The 16881-nt window shown below is 28.7% G+C and overlaps 2 protein-coding genes across 4 annotated transcripts in view; both read left to right on the top strand.

Moving 5' to 3' along the window:
• The first annotated feature begins 97 nt into the window (after nucleotides 1-97).
• On the top strand, nucleotides 98-3133 carry LOC140432849 (transmembrane protein 242). The gene is made up of 3 exons (XM_072520986.1): nucleotides 98-445; nucleotides 504-742; nucleotides 2678-3133. The coding sequence occupies exons 1-3, from the start codon at nucleotides 370-372 to the stop codon at nucleotides 2816-2818; spliced, it is 456 nt and encodes a 151-aa protein (XP_072377087.1). The 5' UTR covers nucleotides 98-369; the 3' UTR covers nucleotides 2819-3133.
• Nucleotides 3134-3497: 364 nt separating this feature from the next.
• app (Palmitoyltransferase app) overlaps nucleotides 3498-16881 on the top strand; it is a 36490-nt gene continuing 23106 nt past the window's right edge. The window contains exons 1-8 of one of the 3 annotated variants that reach the window (XM_072520984.1): nucleotides 3498-3719; nucleotides 7098-7274; nucleotides 8193-8353; nucleotides 8415-8599; nucleotides 9098-9209; nucleotides 11089-11243; nucleotides 15622-15743; nucleotides 15902-15995. In XM_072520984.1, the coding sequence (XP_072377085.1) occupies nucleotides 7120-7274; nucleotides 8193-8353; nucleotides 8415-8599; nucleotides 9098-9209; nucleotides 11089-11243; nucleotides 15622-15743; nucleotides 15902-15995 (984 nt within the window). In that variant the 5' untranslated portion in view covers nucleotides 3498-3719; nucleotides 7098-7119. Of the gene's footprint in view, nucleotides 3720-7097; nucleotides 7275-8192; nucleotides 8354-8414; nucleotides 8600-9097; nucleotides 9210-11088; nucleotides 11244-15621; nucleotides 15744-15868; nucleotides 15996-16881 lie in introns of all 3 variants that reach the window. The other 2 variants (XM_072520983.1, XM_072520982.1) reach the window with 2 other exon arrangements.

Raw genomic sequence — 16881 nt, 5'->3', positions numbered from 1 at the left:
TCTCATCTTCCATCTTCCATCCATACAGCCAACATCCAACATCAGATTTGAACAATATGAAGCAAGATTTAATAAAAGGAATTATTTCATTTGATTTACAAAACCCTATTTATCATTAGAAAAAATAATTATCAAGATATCTATACCTCTTTTTTAGTGGTTACATTACCCTTTCTATATTTGATAAATCAAAAATATGATTAGAATTTATTCATCTGTTACCATGACAACGGCGTCAGGACTCAGGATGTCTTGTTATATTAAAGTTCTAACCTTTAATTTTTAGATGTCCATCTAACCTTTAAAATTGAAATAGTTCTATTTTTCTTTGAGTTCCAGAGAATTTATTATTTTATATAGAAAATATTCATGGCAGCTGAAAATGTTACTACTATATCAGATATTAAAAAGATATCTGATGAAGACAGACAATTTAAAGTTAAAGGTAACACCTTTTGATTTCTTGGGCTAACTAAAAACTACTTATCATATATTATTTGTAGCTGCAATCTTCCTTTCTGGAGTTTCTGGTATTTCAGCCCTCATAGGATTTGGAGCAACATTAGCATCTGCAAAAAGGCAAGATCCAAAACATTTTGGAATTGGTATGACGCCAACAAGAGAATTATCAGAGACTGGCGCGTCTTTAGCATTACGAGCTCTAGGATGGGGAACTTTATATGCATTTGCAGGATGTGGAGTGCTATTTTATGGCATTTGGAAACTCTCAGGGGCTAAGAACGTAAGCTGGAAATATGCTTAGTGATAATAATTGTAAACGTGGGTTATCTCAAAAACAAGTTTCTATATTCATTGATTCTTATCAATGGGTAACAATATTTGAAATATCTAAATATCATTTTTTGTGTACAAATATGTAAATATACAGTAATACACACACATATATATATATATATATATATATATATATATATATATATATATATATATATATATATATATATATATATATATATATATATATATATATATATATATATATATATATATATATATATATATATATATATATATATATATATATATATATATATATATATATATATATATATATATATATATATATATATATATATATATATATATATATATATATATATATATATATATATATATATATATATATATATATATATATATATATATGTTTGTTTTGAGGTTTCCGCGGGAGCTATATGTGCTGTCACTATTTTTCCGGGTTTGACTCCGCGTTGTGAAATGCTGGTTTTCTTGAAAACCATTGTTTTGGCGACGTTTCGGCAAGGTCTCACTTGCCATTCTCAAGCCTGGTGGATCTACTTCTCGTCGTTACTCGATTAGTACTCGATACAGTATACAGTATATATATATATATATACAGGATACAGTATATATATATATATATATATATATATATATATATATATATATATATATATATATATATATATATATATATATATATATATATATATATATATATATATATATATATATATATATATATATATATATATATATATATATATATATATATATATATATATATATATATATATATATATATATATATATATATATATATATATATATATATATATATATATATATATATATATATATATATATATATATATATATATATATATATATATATATATATATATATATATATATATATATATATATATATATATATATATATATATATATATATATATATATATATATATATATATATATATATATATATATATATATATATATATATATATATATATATATATATATATATATATATATATATATATATATATATATATATATATATATATATATATATATATATATATATATATATATATATATATATATATATATATATATATATATATATATATATATATATATATATATATATATATATATATATATATATATATATATATATATATATATATATATATATATATATATATATATATATATATATATATATATATATATATATATATATATATATATATATATATATATATATATATATATATATATATATATATATATATATATATATATATATATATATATATATATATATATATATATATATATATATATATATATATATATATATATATATATATATATATATATATATATATATATATATATATATATATATATATATATATATATATATATATATATATATATATATATATATATATATATATATATATATATATATATATATATATATATATATATATATATATATATATATATATATATATATATATATATATATATATATATATATATATATATATATATATATATATATATATATATATATATATATATATATATATATATATATATATATATATATATATATATATATATATATATATATATATATATATATATATATATATATATATATATATATATATATATATATATATATATATATATATATATATATATATATATATATATATATATATATATATATATATATATATATATATATATATATATATATATATATATATATATATATATATATATATATATATAGAAAAAATATAATATAGCGATGACATGCAAAACTGTTGGGTTGTATTTTAGTGTTTGTATTGTCTTTAATTTTGGGATTTCTTTGTTTTAGTTACAAGAATTCAGATATAAAATGGGTTCTGCACTTCCTGTGATACCGAGGAATAATCCACCTCAAGGAAGAACTGAATTTAGTGGGATGAATGATCTCTTAGACTATTTACAACATCAAAAAGGTGTAAAAGACAAATAAATTATCAGAAGCTATGCAATTCTAGTTGTTTGCTCAATTTTATGAATAATAACTGTGAGATATTTATACATAGACCCATAGATATAACAAGAAATTAGTAGACTTCAGTTTATTTTCCATGTTAAATTAGGCCCTGACATTTACTATTATAGATTTTAGTGTTGATATTTATTTCATTCCTTTTTTTTCAGTTGCTCTTTAAATATGGTAGATAGACTGAACAAATGTAAATATATTAGTTATCACTTGTAATTTTTTGTTTACTTTTATGTTATAGTTAATATGTGAGTATTCTTAAAAAGAGTATTGTTAAGAGTAAATATTGTTAAAAAATATTTGTTTAATTTTTATCCCACTTATCATGAGCTTCCTTTCCTTTAAACATAAATCTGTAAAGGGTTAAGGGTATGAAAAAAGTGGATTTCTTGCTAGATATTCGAAACCTTAATTTTTATTCGCATCTGCATATTATTCAGTATAATAAAAAACCTAATGAATCAATAAAACATAAAAATTGGTATTTTAAAAATAAATATTTAGTTTTATAGTACCCTCGTATAATTCAATCTTTTCCATTCCTTATTGGTCTGTAAGATTAGTGTGTGCTTTTCGAACTCTAGCAGTCAGCTGTGAAGTCACCACTCAATGTCTTATCTGTGACCACTTGTCACAATTTTCATTGTGTCAACTGTCAAAATTGTTGAGTGGTGAATGTCGGATAATCTTCACTTTTTAGGAGTGTTTCTTGTTTATTTGTAAAAAACGATAATATGCGTATCTCTAAACAAGATGATATATTAAATTCTGTCCAATAATGTGTGTAGTGAAGTGTAACACATATGAAAAAGACTACACTTAGAATATGAGTTAAATTGGTTGAAGTTTCCTTTGTATTTAGTTTGTAAGTCTATTTTCCATTAATTGTTGTCTAAATCTAGATTAGGAAATCACCTTATAAACGTGAACTTTTAAGTCTGCTGTAGGAATGATAATTGAAAGATACTTATACTGTCACATTTAAATATCTTTGTATTGCCTACTGGGCTTTTATTTTATGTAATTTAGAACACAATTTATGATCTATTAATTTAGTTATTAAGTTGTTTCTTTTGAATCGACCCTGTCATGGTTAACCCAATTCCTCATAATTGCTTATCAATTTAATCACTCATTTCAAGATTTAATCTTTGAAGTAACAATGAGCCTGGGTATGTTGTTAGAGTATATTTGAAACATCTGATTGTGAAATATATGCATCATTCATTTTATTAAAGAACAGAGATGTAATTTTCAAGATTTATTGTTTATGTAGAAAATTATTATCTGAGAATTTTTTTTTGTGTTACACAACAAACTATGTCTATTTTTTAATGTTTGTTAACAACTACAATGGTTGACAGTATTTTAAATAGTATATATTGGAAGACTTAAAACTATAGTTTACAATGTTTATACAAAACAAACTAACTACAATTACTTTTGTGGTAATTCGCGTTTCATAAGTGATTTATTTCAACATTTATACCATTATTTACTAATTCTTGAGGAATAGATTCACTAAGGTATTATTTTTGGTCCTAAATTACTCATTAATTATAATGTGAGACTTTTTTAATTGTTTAAATTATCCTTTATATGCAAAACCAGAGTTACTTGGATTATATTTTCTATATATCTTCGTTCTTAGCTGTAATACTAGATTGTGTTATAATCCTTGAAATATATCAATTAGTGTTTCTTCTCAACCATGGATATAACACATTAGTTTTATTTTTTGACCTATCTGATAATTATGAATCACTCACCAACAATTTCGACCAAAATAGTTGATATGTGACTTTCGAACTTTGTTTTTAAATAAATAAATTTTATTTTAATTTCTAGGGTCAATGAAATCATATATTTAATATTACACAATTATTTGTTGTTTGAGATATTTAGTTTAAAATGCAAAATGGTTAAAATTGGAAACAACATAAGAGTACTCACATGCTATGATGCTAATTAATATGTATTGACAAATCTTTTTTATTAAACAGCTGTTCATTAACATTAATATTTTAATTGGGATTCAAGGTCATTAAATGGATCATTAGAGTGATAGATGATTAGTCATTCATTAATATTTGATGGCAAAAACACTGATAATTTTGACTGTAGTGCAGTATACACATTAAAAAACACATTACTGATAAAAGTATATAAAAAAAACAATGATTAATACACTTTTATAAAAGAACTGTTTTAAAGGTGTTTATGACATGATAATAAGTAGGAACATTGTAATTCCACCTCCAATTAGATGTTTAATTAAGATTTAAACATATTTAATATTTTTTTGTGCACTCTTATTCATGACCAATTCACAACCTGGAAAAACATGTTACAAAAAGAGTTTTTGTTTGTTGCAGAGAAGAGTTAGTGTGTGTGGACATGAATGGATAACATTTTCAAACAATTTTTGTCGAATTATGTAACTTAGGTTAAAGTTAATCACTTCTTGTAACTTAGGTTAGGTTAGTTAATTGTATTCCTTGTTTTTTTTTTATATATTTTTCTATTTAATATTGGAAAACATTTGTATTTCAAAGGTTAATTTATAGATTTTGTAAATGGTTTCAGCTTCGCAAATCGTTATGTTCTTAATAAAGGATTATTTATTTTTAACATTATTGTTTATTTATTTTTATTTAGCAAATTATAAAGAGTTATTGCAAAGTTAATGCAATTTACTGCACCTGCGTTGCACTATTTACACCACGCTATTTCGACAGGTTTAGCATACGGCTGACACATCACAAATAGAGATATTGCTTGAACTTATGCATATTTTGTAGAGTTATTTACGTTGTTTATGTTTTCTTTTCATTTGTTCGCAAATTATTAAAAATGGATCATGATTTAGAAGCACTTATTTTAGCAAATGCTTATGTTGGGGATGTAGAGTATATCATTTTAAATAACATTGATGAACATGTATTACATCCACAAAATCAAGAATTTAATTTAGAAAACATGTTGGAAGCAGATGTAAAAATAAATTTTAGGTTTAGCAGACATGATATTCCTACACTTACAAGAACTTTACGCCTACCAAATTTTATTCATACCAATACTAGGAACTCTGTTAGTGGTAAATGCATTTGCATTCTCCATTACTTTTGAAATTATGCCCTTATATTTTTGTTTTTAGGAGTGATGAGAAGGCTCGCATATCACAGCAGGCCTAAAGATCTTCAGCTTTTATTCAATTTGTAACCTCAATCATAATCTCAAATTATTAATTATAGTGTTGCATTATGCTACAGTCTGATGTACTCATTTTAGAAAATTATTACAAATAAACTTGATTTAAATGAAAGACAAACAACATACATAACCTGAGAAAGAAAATAGCGCAACGAATTCCGCACAGCATAACGGCTCCCCTAATAACAGCAGGCCGTATTTTTAATAACGCAGCATAAGCCAAATATCACATCTGCGCATGCTCTACTGTCAAAATAACGCGTGCTGTAATACAGCAAGTGCAAAATTGACTCTGCAATATCCCTTTATTTAAAAACCATATATTTTGAAAGAAATCAAGCCATGAATGTTGAATTAATCTTTAATTAATTAACTGATTGTTTCTGTTTGAAAACAAGCTATTCTTTTGTAAATGTATATCAAAGCAAATTTAGACTTAGAGAGGTCTGTTATAGGTTTGTTTCAAATTAGCAAATGCCAAGATCATACTAAGGAGTATAATCAAAAGTACTAAGAATGTTATTCAATGCTTCCTCAACATTATGATCCTTCACCCAGGATAGAAGATGAAATTCATAGAATTACAATAAATTATTTAGATGGACTGAGACTTCCATTAGAATGATGAAGAAATGTATTAAGTTCATTCTCCCAGATTTGTCAGAAGATTGAATAAGCTTTGGTTAACAAATTTGTTTAATTAAAACCTATACACTTTTTGTCTCTTCTTTAAAGTATTTAATTAGGAATTTACTCTATAGATTTACTAAATCAGAAAAATAAAATAAAAGTCACTACCTACTCTTTAGAGTGGTTTTATGATTGATATTTTTAAATATGTATATTTGAACATTTTGTGGGTATTTTAAAATTCATTTATTGTGAAAATTCTTGATAATTGCTTTTTAAAAATATTTCAAAAGAAACTGATACAAATGTAGTCAATTAATTCAAATTAGTTCATAATAACTAAATTTTTAACTTTTCATTTCAATTTTTTAATTTTCTAGTATGTATCTTTATTTTGTAGGTAGTTACAGAACAGTACAGACATGGCAAGGGAGCAGGTAACCAGAAAATGGGAAATATTTCAAGGTAGAAATAGGTTTTACTGCAATGGAAGGCTAATGACTGCACCACATTCTGGAGTATTTTTGTTGACTCTTTTTTTAATTACTGTAACGAGTGTGTTATTTTTTGTATTTGAGTAAGTAAAACATATTCTTTATTTGTAGCTAGTAAATAGTGATGCTCATGCTGTAAAACATTTTATTTAGATTTAAAATATACTTGCTTTATACCACTTACAATGCACAGTCTCTTTTATATAATGCTCTATTCAAATTTCTCATATTTAAATTGTGCTGGAAGTTTTTGTCAGTTCCTTCAAGTAATATGTAGCTTTTTATCAGCTACATAAGATTTGTATATTCAAGACATGCATTTATGGTTTATTGGCTATAGTAATGCCTTCAATAAAGTTCACCATAACAATCTCACGGGAAAAACCTCCACTCAAAAGATCATTTCAAGTCTGTACTATGGTCAAAGAGCAGTCATACATATAGAAGAAAATAGAACTGAAGATATATAAATAGAGAGAGTTGTGAGCTTTTACCAATTCTTTAAACATATATTTGAGGATATTATGAATAAAGCACTCGCTGATCAGAAATATGGCACTACAATTAACAAGAGCCCAGTTAACAATCTCAGATATGCATAGGATACAATGCTGACAGCTGAAACCCTTTGTTGAGACAGGAAATCTTGGAAGTACACATAGCCTTGATGCTTGTCAACCTTCAGAATGAAGGTGGTACTTGAATAAGAAGATTAAGCAAAACTGCCACACATTTCGAGAAAATATATCTATAATGATACACATTATATTCAATGATAACTATATCTATGATAAAACCATACAAGAGTGCACAGATGTTGCCACACTCAAATTACATGAAGTATTATAGCTAAATCCACATTCGTAATTAAAGAAGTCTACTTGGGAGCCAGTATAGTCAAGCGTAACTGATAAATTATTTTCATTAAATTATACAAATGCTGTATAGCTTTTTTAGTATATGCTTTTTACAATGTATTTTATATGACATATTTTTTGTAGCTGTAAATATTTGGCAGAAAATGTGACAATAGCCATTCCGATCATCGGAGCGTTGCTGTTCTTATTTACAGTGTCTTCCCTTTTGCGTACAAGCTTGTCTGACCCAGGCATCATACCTAGGGCGTCGTCAGAAGAGGCAGCCTACGTTGAAAAGCAAATAGGTGAGAATTAAAAGTGTAGTTATGTTTCCAAGAATTTAATATATTGTTTTATATGTTTTAGAAGTAACAAACTCTGCCAACAGTCCTACATATAGACCGCCGCCCAGGACGAAAGAAGTTTTGGTTAAGGGTCAAACCATTAAACTTAAGTATTGCTTCACTTGTAAAATATTTAGGCCGCCTAGAGCTTCGCATTGTAGTTTATGTGATAATTGTGTAGATAGGTTTGATCATCACTGTCCGTGGGTGAGTATATTTGTAATAATTTGTTTCTAAGGTGCCTTTCCAAGATGATTGACAATTAAATACATTTAATTTTAACATTGGGAGTTCCATCAGTTGTCTATTGTTCGTTTGCATTGATAAAAACTTCAATACCAGTGATATTAAATAAAATATCTTTTTTTTAATAGAACGTTTAGTGGAATTTTAAAAAAATGATAAATATTAAATTCTGAAAATACCTGATTGCAGTCATCAACAGCATTTTCTTCTCTCCTGGTAGTAACGTTACAGTTCCTATTAGGCCATGCTTCAATTGTTCATAACATCTTTAACACATCAGCTTTTGCAGTGTCACTTTACCGTCCAATCTTTTCATGCCAACGAAAAACAAAAACGAGCTCACTTCTTGTCTCACTTCTCACGTGGACAATATAATATGTATCAATACAATAATATTTATAACATAACATCTTTCTGAGAGTATTGTATACGAAAATAATGATTAATTACGATTTTCAGGTGGGGAACTGTGTTGGTAGAAGAAATTATAGGTTTTTTTACATGTTTATAGTATCATTGGCGTTTTTAGCAGTATTCATATTTGCCTGTGCGGTTGCGCATCTTATTTTAAGTAAGTTAAATTTTTTAGATTCTTTTAAATACTTTATAATACTTTTAAAAATACTAACTATTTTTATTTAACTCACTACAAACAAAAGAACTAACTTACTATATAAATAACACTCATCACTATATAAATGTCTCATTAATAATTATCGTACATCGCTTTACAAGATAAACACTTTGCTAATCGTATAAAACCTGTCTCGTCAAAGGGACGCCGCAGCTGTTTTATACACAAACAGATGTTCTAGAGATCACCAGAGAAGGCAAGAACGCCGAATCAGCGCTTTTAACATAAGATTCCAGAAAAATATCGCAAGTAAAACATTGATAGCACGCCGACTAGAATTTTCGAGATATGAATTATTTTTGTTTCTAGAGGAATTAGGATTTTCCCCGATAGTAACACCATTAACAAACCATCCTCGAAAACCCAATGTTTAGGTAGGATTTTTTCCGCTCTGTAGTTTCGTAAATTCGTTTATTAAAATTTCTACCAGTTTGACCGATGTAAGTTTTTGGGCAGTCGCCACTTTTAAGTTTGTATACACCACTGTGTAAGTGCTTTTTATTTTGGCTCTTGTTGTTTTTAATATATTTGCCTAAGTTGTTATTTGTTCTGAAAGCTGGTGTTATTCCTTTCTTTTTTATGTGTTTGGCTATTTTTGTTGATATAACTTAACATTATATACTGTTATATAACTTAAATGTGGCGACTGCCCAAAGACTTACATCGGTCAAACTGGTAGAAATTTTAATAAACGAATAGCAGAACATAAAAGGGCTTTCAATAATAGAAAAACATATTCTACATACGCACTTCACCTTCTAGATCATAATCATTCTTTTAATGACAAATTTCAAATTCTTCACATTCAAAATAAAGGCCTTAAGCTATCCTTGTTAGAATCTATGGAAATTAACAAATTAAAAACACAGATATAATTCTGAATGACCAACTTGAGACAAACAGTTCTCCCCTCCTTCTACCTCTTTCATTAAATACTATAAAGTGTAAACGCATGCCAAAAATAGATCACTTGAGAAAGGCAATCAACCGAAACAGCTGTAGTGTTAAGATTTTATAATAAATGTTGTGGACGTTTTGAAAACAAAGTTTTCAGTGTTTTATTGTCACATTTATTTATTTACCCACTTTCTTTCATTTTTAATGTCGTGTCAAGAAGTTAGTGCTATCATTTACTAATTTCACTATTGTAAGGAAATTATTTTATTAGCTCTAGCTTTCATAATATACAATATGTATGTTAGCTTTAAACATTGAGAGATAAAATACAAATTTTTTTATATGAATTGCCATTGCAATTGACGAGTTCATTCGAACTGCCTCTTATGAGAGCTATGTTCTATGATTTTGGTCAACCTTCACCACATTCGTCACTGAAATTGTGCGAACCAATTGAAAACATTTTTCTCTGATGGTGCTTAATTACCAAAAGTTTCATGGATCAATTTCATATATTGTTGTTGAGATACAGATTTTTAAAATCATAAAAAATCATTTAACACATACTGTCACGGATGATTTTTATTTTTGCACAAACTAGCCTCTTTTAAACGTTCATTATCAACAACTTAGTCGATCAATATGAATGTCACTTGCTTCAGGATAACAAACATGCATGTTTACGCATACAGCGACGTCACATCTCAGTAGCGCCATCTATTGGACTAGTGTAAAAGCTCAAAAGACAAGTCTCGTATTTACTGGTCACAACACCAGTGGAATTACAGCATTTGTTAATTCTATAAGTATAATGACGGAAACCGGTACTTATTTAAAGCAAAATGCACTTAAACAAACTTAATTTCGTTGATTTAACTTATAGATAGCAACAAATGGCGAATTAAATTGTATGTTTTAGTGACGAAGGAAGATCGTGAATTCCTAGATGCCGTGAAGGAATCCCCTCCCAGCGTGCTAGTTGCTGTCATTTGTTTTTTTAGCGTGTGGAGTATTTTAGGCTTGGCCGGATTCCATACGTACCTTACGGCTAGCAACCAAACCACTAATGAAGATGTAAGTATATTTGTTACAGTTTTAGTATTAAATTTAAAACAAAGTAAACCTGAACAGCTGTAATATAGAAATTTTTATAAAAAATACTATTTATTTTTTTCTTCTGTTATATTTTTTTGCTACAGTGACCAGTTGGTTAATTTTTTATTATCTGAAAATACCGTATTCACAAAAAACTGAATTTCAAAATTATAAGTAAATTTTTTTGATATCTACATTATGTATATTTCAAAATGTTCACTATAGCGATGTTTATAACGATTCATAGCTTCATAAAGATTCTGGAAATAAATAAACATATTTATAGAAAGTGGTTGTTGCAAACGCTAAATTTGTAGGATTATGTAGAGTTTCAGCTAGCATTAAATATTTTACACAAACTTTTCAAATATTGCAAAAGACGGTTGAGGGTGAATGTTTGAGTCGGTCATTCTGTCAGAAGTGTTTAAGGAGATTTAAAAAATACCTGAAGTCGTTAACGGACAGCTGATGCAGGAGGACGAACTAATGAATTTATTATTGAAAGAGTGAATAGTCTCGAACAATAAAATCTTCATCGAACCATTAGAGGAATGCAACATTTCATTTGGTTCATAGCGAGAAATTGTAGCACAACAACTGGACACGCACAATGTGGTTGTAGTCCAATCAGGATCTGGACAAAATAGCTTAAGTTGTAGTGAGTCATATCTTAGATTTTTGGAGAAATGTCTCTGGGAGCTTGTTATAAATATAATTTGAATATGCTACAGTTAAAAGAGTGGATATTTAAAGAAAAACTAAAAGTCGACGTTAAAGACTTTGTTTTTCAATTATTATCTTGATTACCTCGGAAAGATCATACCTAGTACAAAAATTGATAAAAGTAAAATTTTTCTAGCGCATAGAAATGAAAATTAATAAAAAAATAACTTCTTGATAATGCATATTTCTTTGCAATCCAGCTCCGTATAGAAAATTCGAAAATTTTCAAAACTTTTTTGTGTGGAAAATTTTTTGTTATATAAATTACTGATTTTTGTACGTATAGAAGAGAAAACATGCCACCAAACTCACTTTGGAAAAGTAAAACTAGTTAATTAGGTGAGTCTGGGGATTTTTTTAAAAGGGTTATAAATGTTACCAATTCATCTTTAGGCCCCATACTCATCAAACATGGCGCCTGCAGACTTTTGTATCATTACACAAAAATAGTTCCCTTCTAATAGTGGCATCGGCGTTAAGTGAAGTGGTTACGTTGTTAAAGGGGATACTTTCAAGAGAATAATGTAAAAATGGTCATGTGGAGCGCATAGAACCCGCTGAACCAGCAAGGATCATACCTCAACAACAAATGGTGGGAAAGCGATCCAAGGGGTGGCCTAAAATACGATAAATGAACCTAGAAACTGGAAAACGAAAGCCAAAAATAGGAACGAATGTAGAGGATTACTGATGAATCAAAACGACATAAAAGAAGCAAAGGGTAAAATAAAGTACAACAGAATAGAACTCTTGAGGTTGTCGATGAAGGGAAAAATTGAATCAAGCAGAGGTCCAGGTAGGAGAAAATGTTTTTGTTATTGAGAGCCGCCTATGATAAAGATTTGTTAGAATTGTTGCCGACCTTCAACCGAGATGAAGAGGGCACTCTAAGTAGAAGAAGAGGATTAATTGAACAAGCCAAAGCCCAACCTTGGTTGTGTAGCCATTGATGATGAATATGGTGTACTATAAAAATGGCGTAATCGTCTGTCTTTTCTTGATTTCAAAACTCAGACCTTTGAAAGGGTAAGGGTTTGGACTCGATTGAAAAGACTAACAACATTCGATAAAAACAGTTTTCAGGGCCCTTCCAATTTTAGAATCGGCGTTAAGTGAAGTGTTTACGTTATTAAAGGATATACTTTCAAGATAATAATGCAAAAAATAGCATAATTCTCTTCCTTTAGCTCTCCTACTCACCAATCATGATCCCGTAAACTTTTCTTGGTTCCAAAACTCAAAGAGATCATTAAAAGGGTCGAAGTTTTATTCGATTGAAAAGATAGAAGAAAAATTACTGGAGGAGCTAAGTAACATTCGACAAAAACAGTTCTCAGGGTTCTTATAGTAGTGGAATCGGACTTAAGTGAAGTTTTTACGTTGCAAAAGGAAATACTTTCGACAGTGTAATGTAAACAATGGCATGACATCTTCGCATACCAAAAGGCAGTCTGCCGAAACAGCTGTAGTGTTAATAAAAAATAAAAATTATAATAAATTTTTTGGAATGTTATTATTACACACACATTACGCACAGTATTATTAATGTGCAATCTGTATATATGTACAGCGTTAACAGGCCTTTCAGGCCCACTGCTGGATGGATAATTTCGATCGTTTTCTGTTCTTAGCAATCAGCTTCCAATCTCTGATTCCCATCTCTCTGACATCTTCCATCACTACATCTCTCCATTTTTTTCTTGGTCTTCCTCTCTTTTTTTGCCCTCAGGTACTCTCCAAGCAATATTCTTGACTAGTCTATTACCTTGCATTTTTTCTAGATGTCCGAGCCATACTATTCTACGTTTTTTCACCACTTTTGTTATTGTAAGGTTAGCATACAAATGGTACAGTTCTGCATTAGTTCGTCTTCTCCATTCTCCCTCTATTACTTTTCCACCAAACATTCTGCGAAGTATCTTTCTTTCCCATGCTTCCAATCTGTTCTGTATGGTTTTATTCATAGTTAATGTCTCAGCAGCGTATAGCATTGTGGGTCTAATTATAGTTTTGTATACTCTTATTTTTGTATTACGAGATATACCTTTGGCCTTAATTATTTTGCTCATGGCTCCAGCATGATCTTGGTCAGTCTCAGGTTGATATCAGTTTCTTCCTTACATGTCTGATCAATAATGTGTATTTTATATTTTATATTACACAAAAAAAAATGATGTGTTTTATATTGTTTAAGTTCTTCTATTAGGTTAATTCATGCTCCCTCCTCGTATACTCCTCTTACATTCCATGTCTCAATATTTAGGTAAGTACATATTCTTATTTTTTGTTTTGCTATTTATGTTCAAGCTCAATTTCCTGTTCATCGCTACGAATTTTTTCGTTTGAATGTACCCTTTCTGGCCCATTCCCATTTTATGCCATCCACAGGTAGTTTTTTGTACCCTATCTTCACGTTTTTACCTTCAGCTCTTAATTCCTTGCCTTTATTTACAATTTCCTTCCTCATGTGTCTTTTCTTTTCGGTCAGGTCATTGTTGATGAAGATCTTTTCTCCAGTAAGAAATCTGAGCTTGCTTTTTTCTTTCATTACCTTAATTTTTTCGCCATAATCCTCCATTTGTACCAGACATATATTGTTTTTAGCTTCATTGAAGATTCTCTTTCGACATCCTCTTTTAGATGCTTTTGTATAAAATCTTTTACGTTATTTTTTAAGAGTTTTTCATCTGTTGCGACTATTAGTAGAAACATAATTACTATATTATTTCTTTTCATTTGTTTTTCCATTCTTTCTACTTTGTTTTCAACCTGGGTTAATTTGTTTTTTGTTTCTTCCAATTCTTGCTTTATCTTTATATTTTCTGTTTTCAGCGCTATCATCTCTTCTCTATATTCCTTATTTTCATTCCTGATTTTTTTCAGTTCCCCCATCATCTTCTTGAACATACTCATAACGTCGTCTTCATCCTCTGAATCTTCTTCCCTAGGTTTTCTGTTGCTTGGGGTTCTGGCAGTTTTTTTGCTGTGCAGGAAAGGTGAAGTTACCCCTCTATCTTTTCTTTTCTTGCATTCTGAGGCGTTATCATCACTGTCCGTATGCATTATATCTGTTTCTAAGGACCGCGAAAGGAACTATATCCGCTTCAACCGCTCAAAAATCCAATTCCTATGAGTCCTCAGTTAGCAGAATTATTTTTAATTTTGGCAACGTCGCAAAACTAACGGAACGAGTTCCACCAGTATGACTGTTTCGAATTGTAAATAACCTTACTTACTCTTATCACTTCAAACACTAGTTTTTACTGAAAGCGAGTTTTTTTTTCAGAAGTTTCTCACTTCGGTATTACGAAACCTTTTTAAATTCACATATGTAAACAAACCGTAAATTATTTTTCGCTACTAATCGCGATATTTGGGATTTTAGTAGGAGAAAAGTAAATTTACTTTTATCTGCTTAGCACACCATTGCCGTTGCAATATGCAACATATTTATGGTAATAAGCACAAAACAATAAATGACTTGGAATCTTCGACTTAAAACACTTGACAAATCAATAAAAATTACTACTGATTTTAATGAATAATACACTTTTTGTGTACTATCCTAAATGATGTTTTTATGTTTATGTTCTTAACTTGTGAAAAAATGCCTTTTAGTAAACTCTTTTTTTAGATAAAAGGATCTTTTACAAGCAAAAGAGGCCAAGAAAACGTCAACCCTTATTCGGAGGGCAACGTCTGCTTAAATTGTTTTCACATTCTCTGTGGGCCGATTACTCCTTCGTTAATCGACAGGTACTCCTTTAGATTTGCTTTAACGTACATTTTTAATCTTAATCGATCTTGATTATCATTAAATTGTAACATAATATGTTACTTTGCATGATGTTTGTTCTAACTGTTACGATTCGAATTGACAGAAACAGTCTAAACGATCAACTTTATTCTAGAAGAGGTGTTGTCACAGAAAGCTACCAGTACGAAAACAGTAGACCTGTTACCAATGCACCAACTTTGCCTTTGAAGAAATATGGATTGCCGTTGCAGGTAAGTTTTATGTATTGATTATTTATTCTAATTCTAATTATTTACATATATAATTTAAACCTTTACAAACTTAATAGTCTTTTTGATATTTATTTTATAACTAACCTTCAATCAAATCAAATTCTGGTGACCAGAATAGCAGAGTATGGAAAAGAGTATGGTCTAACAATGAATGTTAAGAAGACGAAATTTATGAGAATATCGAAAACTTAAAGAAATAACGAGAATCTTCTAATAAACGAAACCAACGTCGAACAAGTGGACAAATATGCATACCTGGGAACAATGATTAACTCCACAAATGATTGCAATCAGGAGATAAAAATAAGAATAGAAAAGGCTAGAGCAAATTTCAACAAAATGAGAAGAGTTCTATGTACCAGGGATTTAAAACTGGAACTAAGAGTTAGGTTGGCGAGGTGCTATGTTTTTTCGACTTTATTTTATGGAATGGAATCTTGGACATTGAATGCGACATCAATGAAAAAACTGGAATCATTTGAGCTGTGGGTGCACAGAAGAATTCTGAAAATATCATGGACAGAACACGTCACAAACAAAGAGGTTCTGGGAAGGATGAACAAAGAAATGGAAATTTTAAATTCAATAAAAACAAGAAAATTAGAATATCTCGGACATATTACACGTGGAGAGAAATACACCTTGCTCCAACTGATTATGCAGGGAAAGATCCAAGGAAAGAGAAGTATAGGGAGGCGTAGAATGTCATGGCTGCGCAACCTGAGAGAGTGGTACGGATGTACATCAAATGAACTTTTCAGAGCAGCCGTCTCAAAAGTCCGAATAGCTATGATGATTGCCGACCTCCGCCGCGGAGATGGCACTTGAAGAAGAAGAATCAAATCAAGCGCTTTTTTTATATTAA

This window comes from Diabrotica undecimpunctata, chromosome 1 (genome assembly GCF_040954645.1).
Source record: "Diabrotica undecimpunctata isolate CICGRU chromosome 1, icDiaUnde3, whole genome shotgun sequence".
NCBI classification, from domain to species: domain Eukaryota; kingdom Metazoa; phylum Arthropoda; class Insecta; order Coleoptera; family Chrysomelidae; genus Diabrotica; species Diabrotica undecimpunctata.
This window is presented reverse-complemented; position numbering and strand designations above follow the sequence as displayed.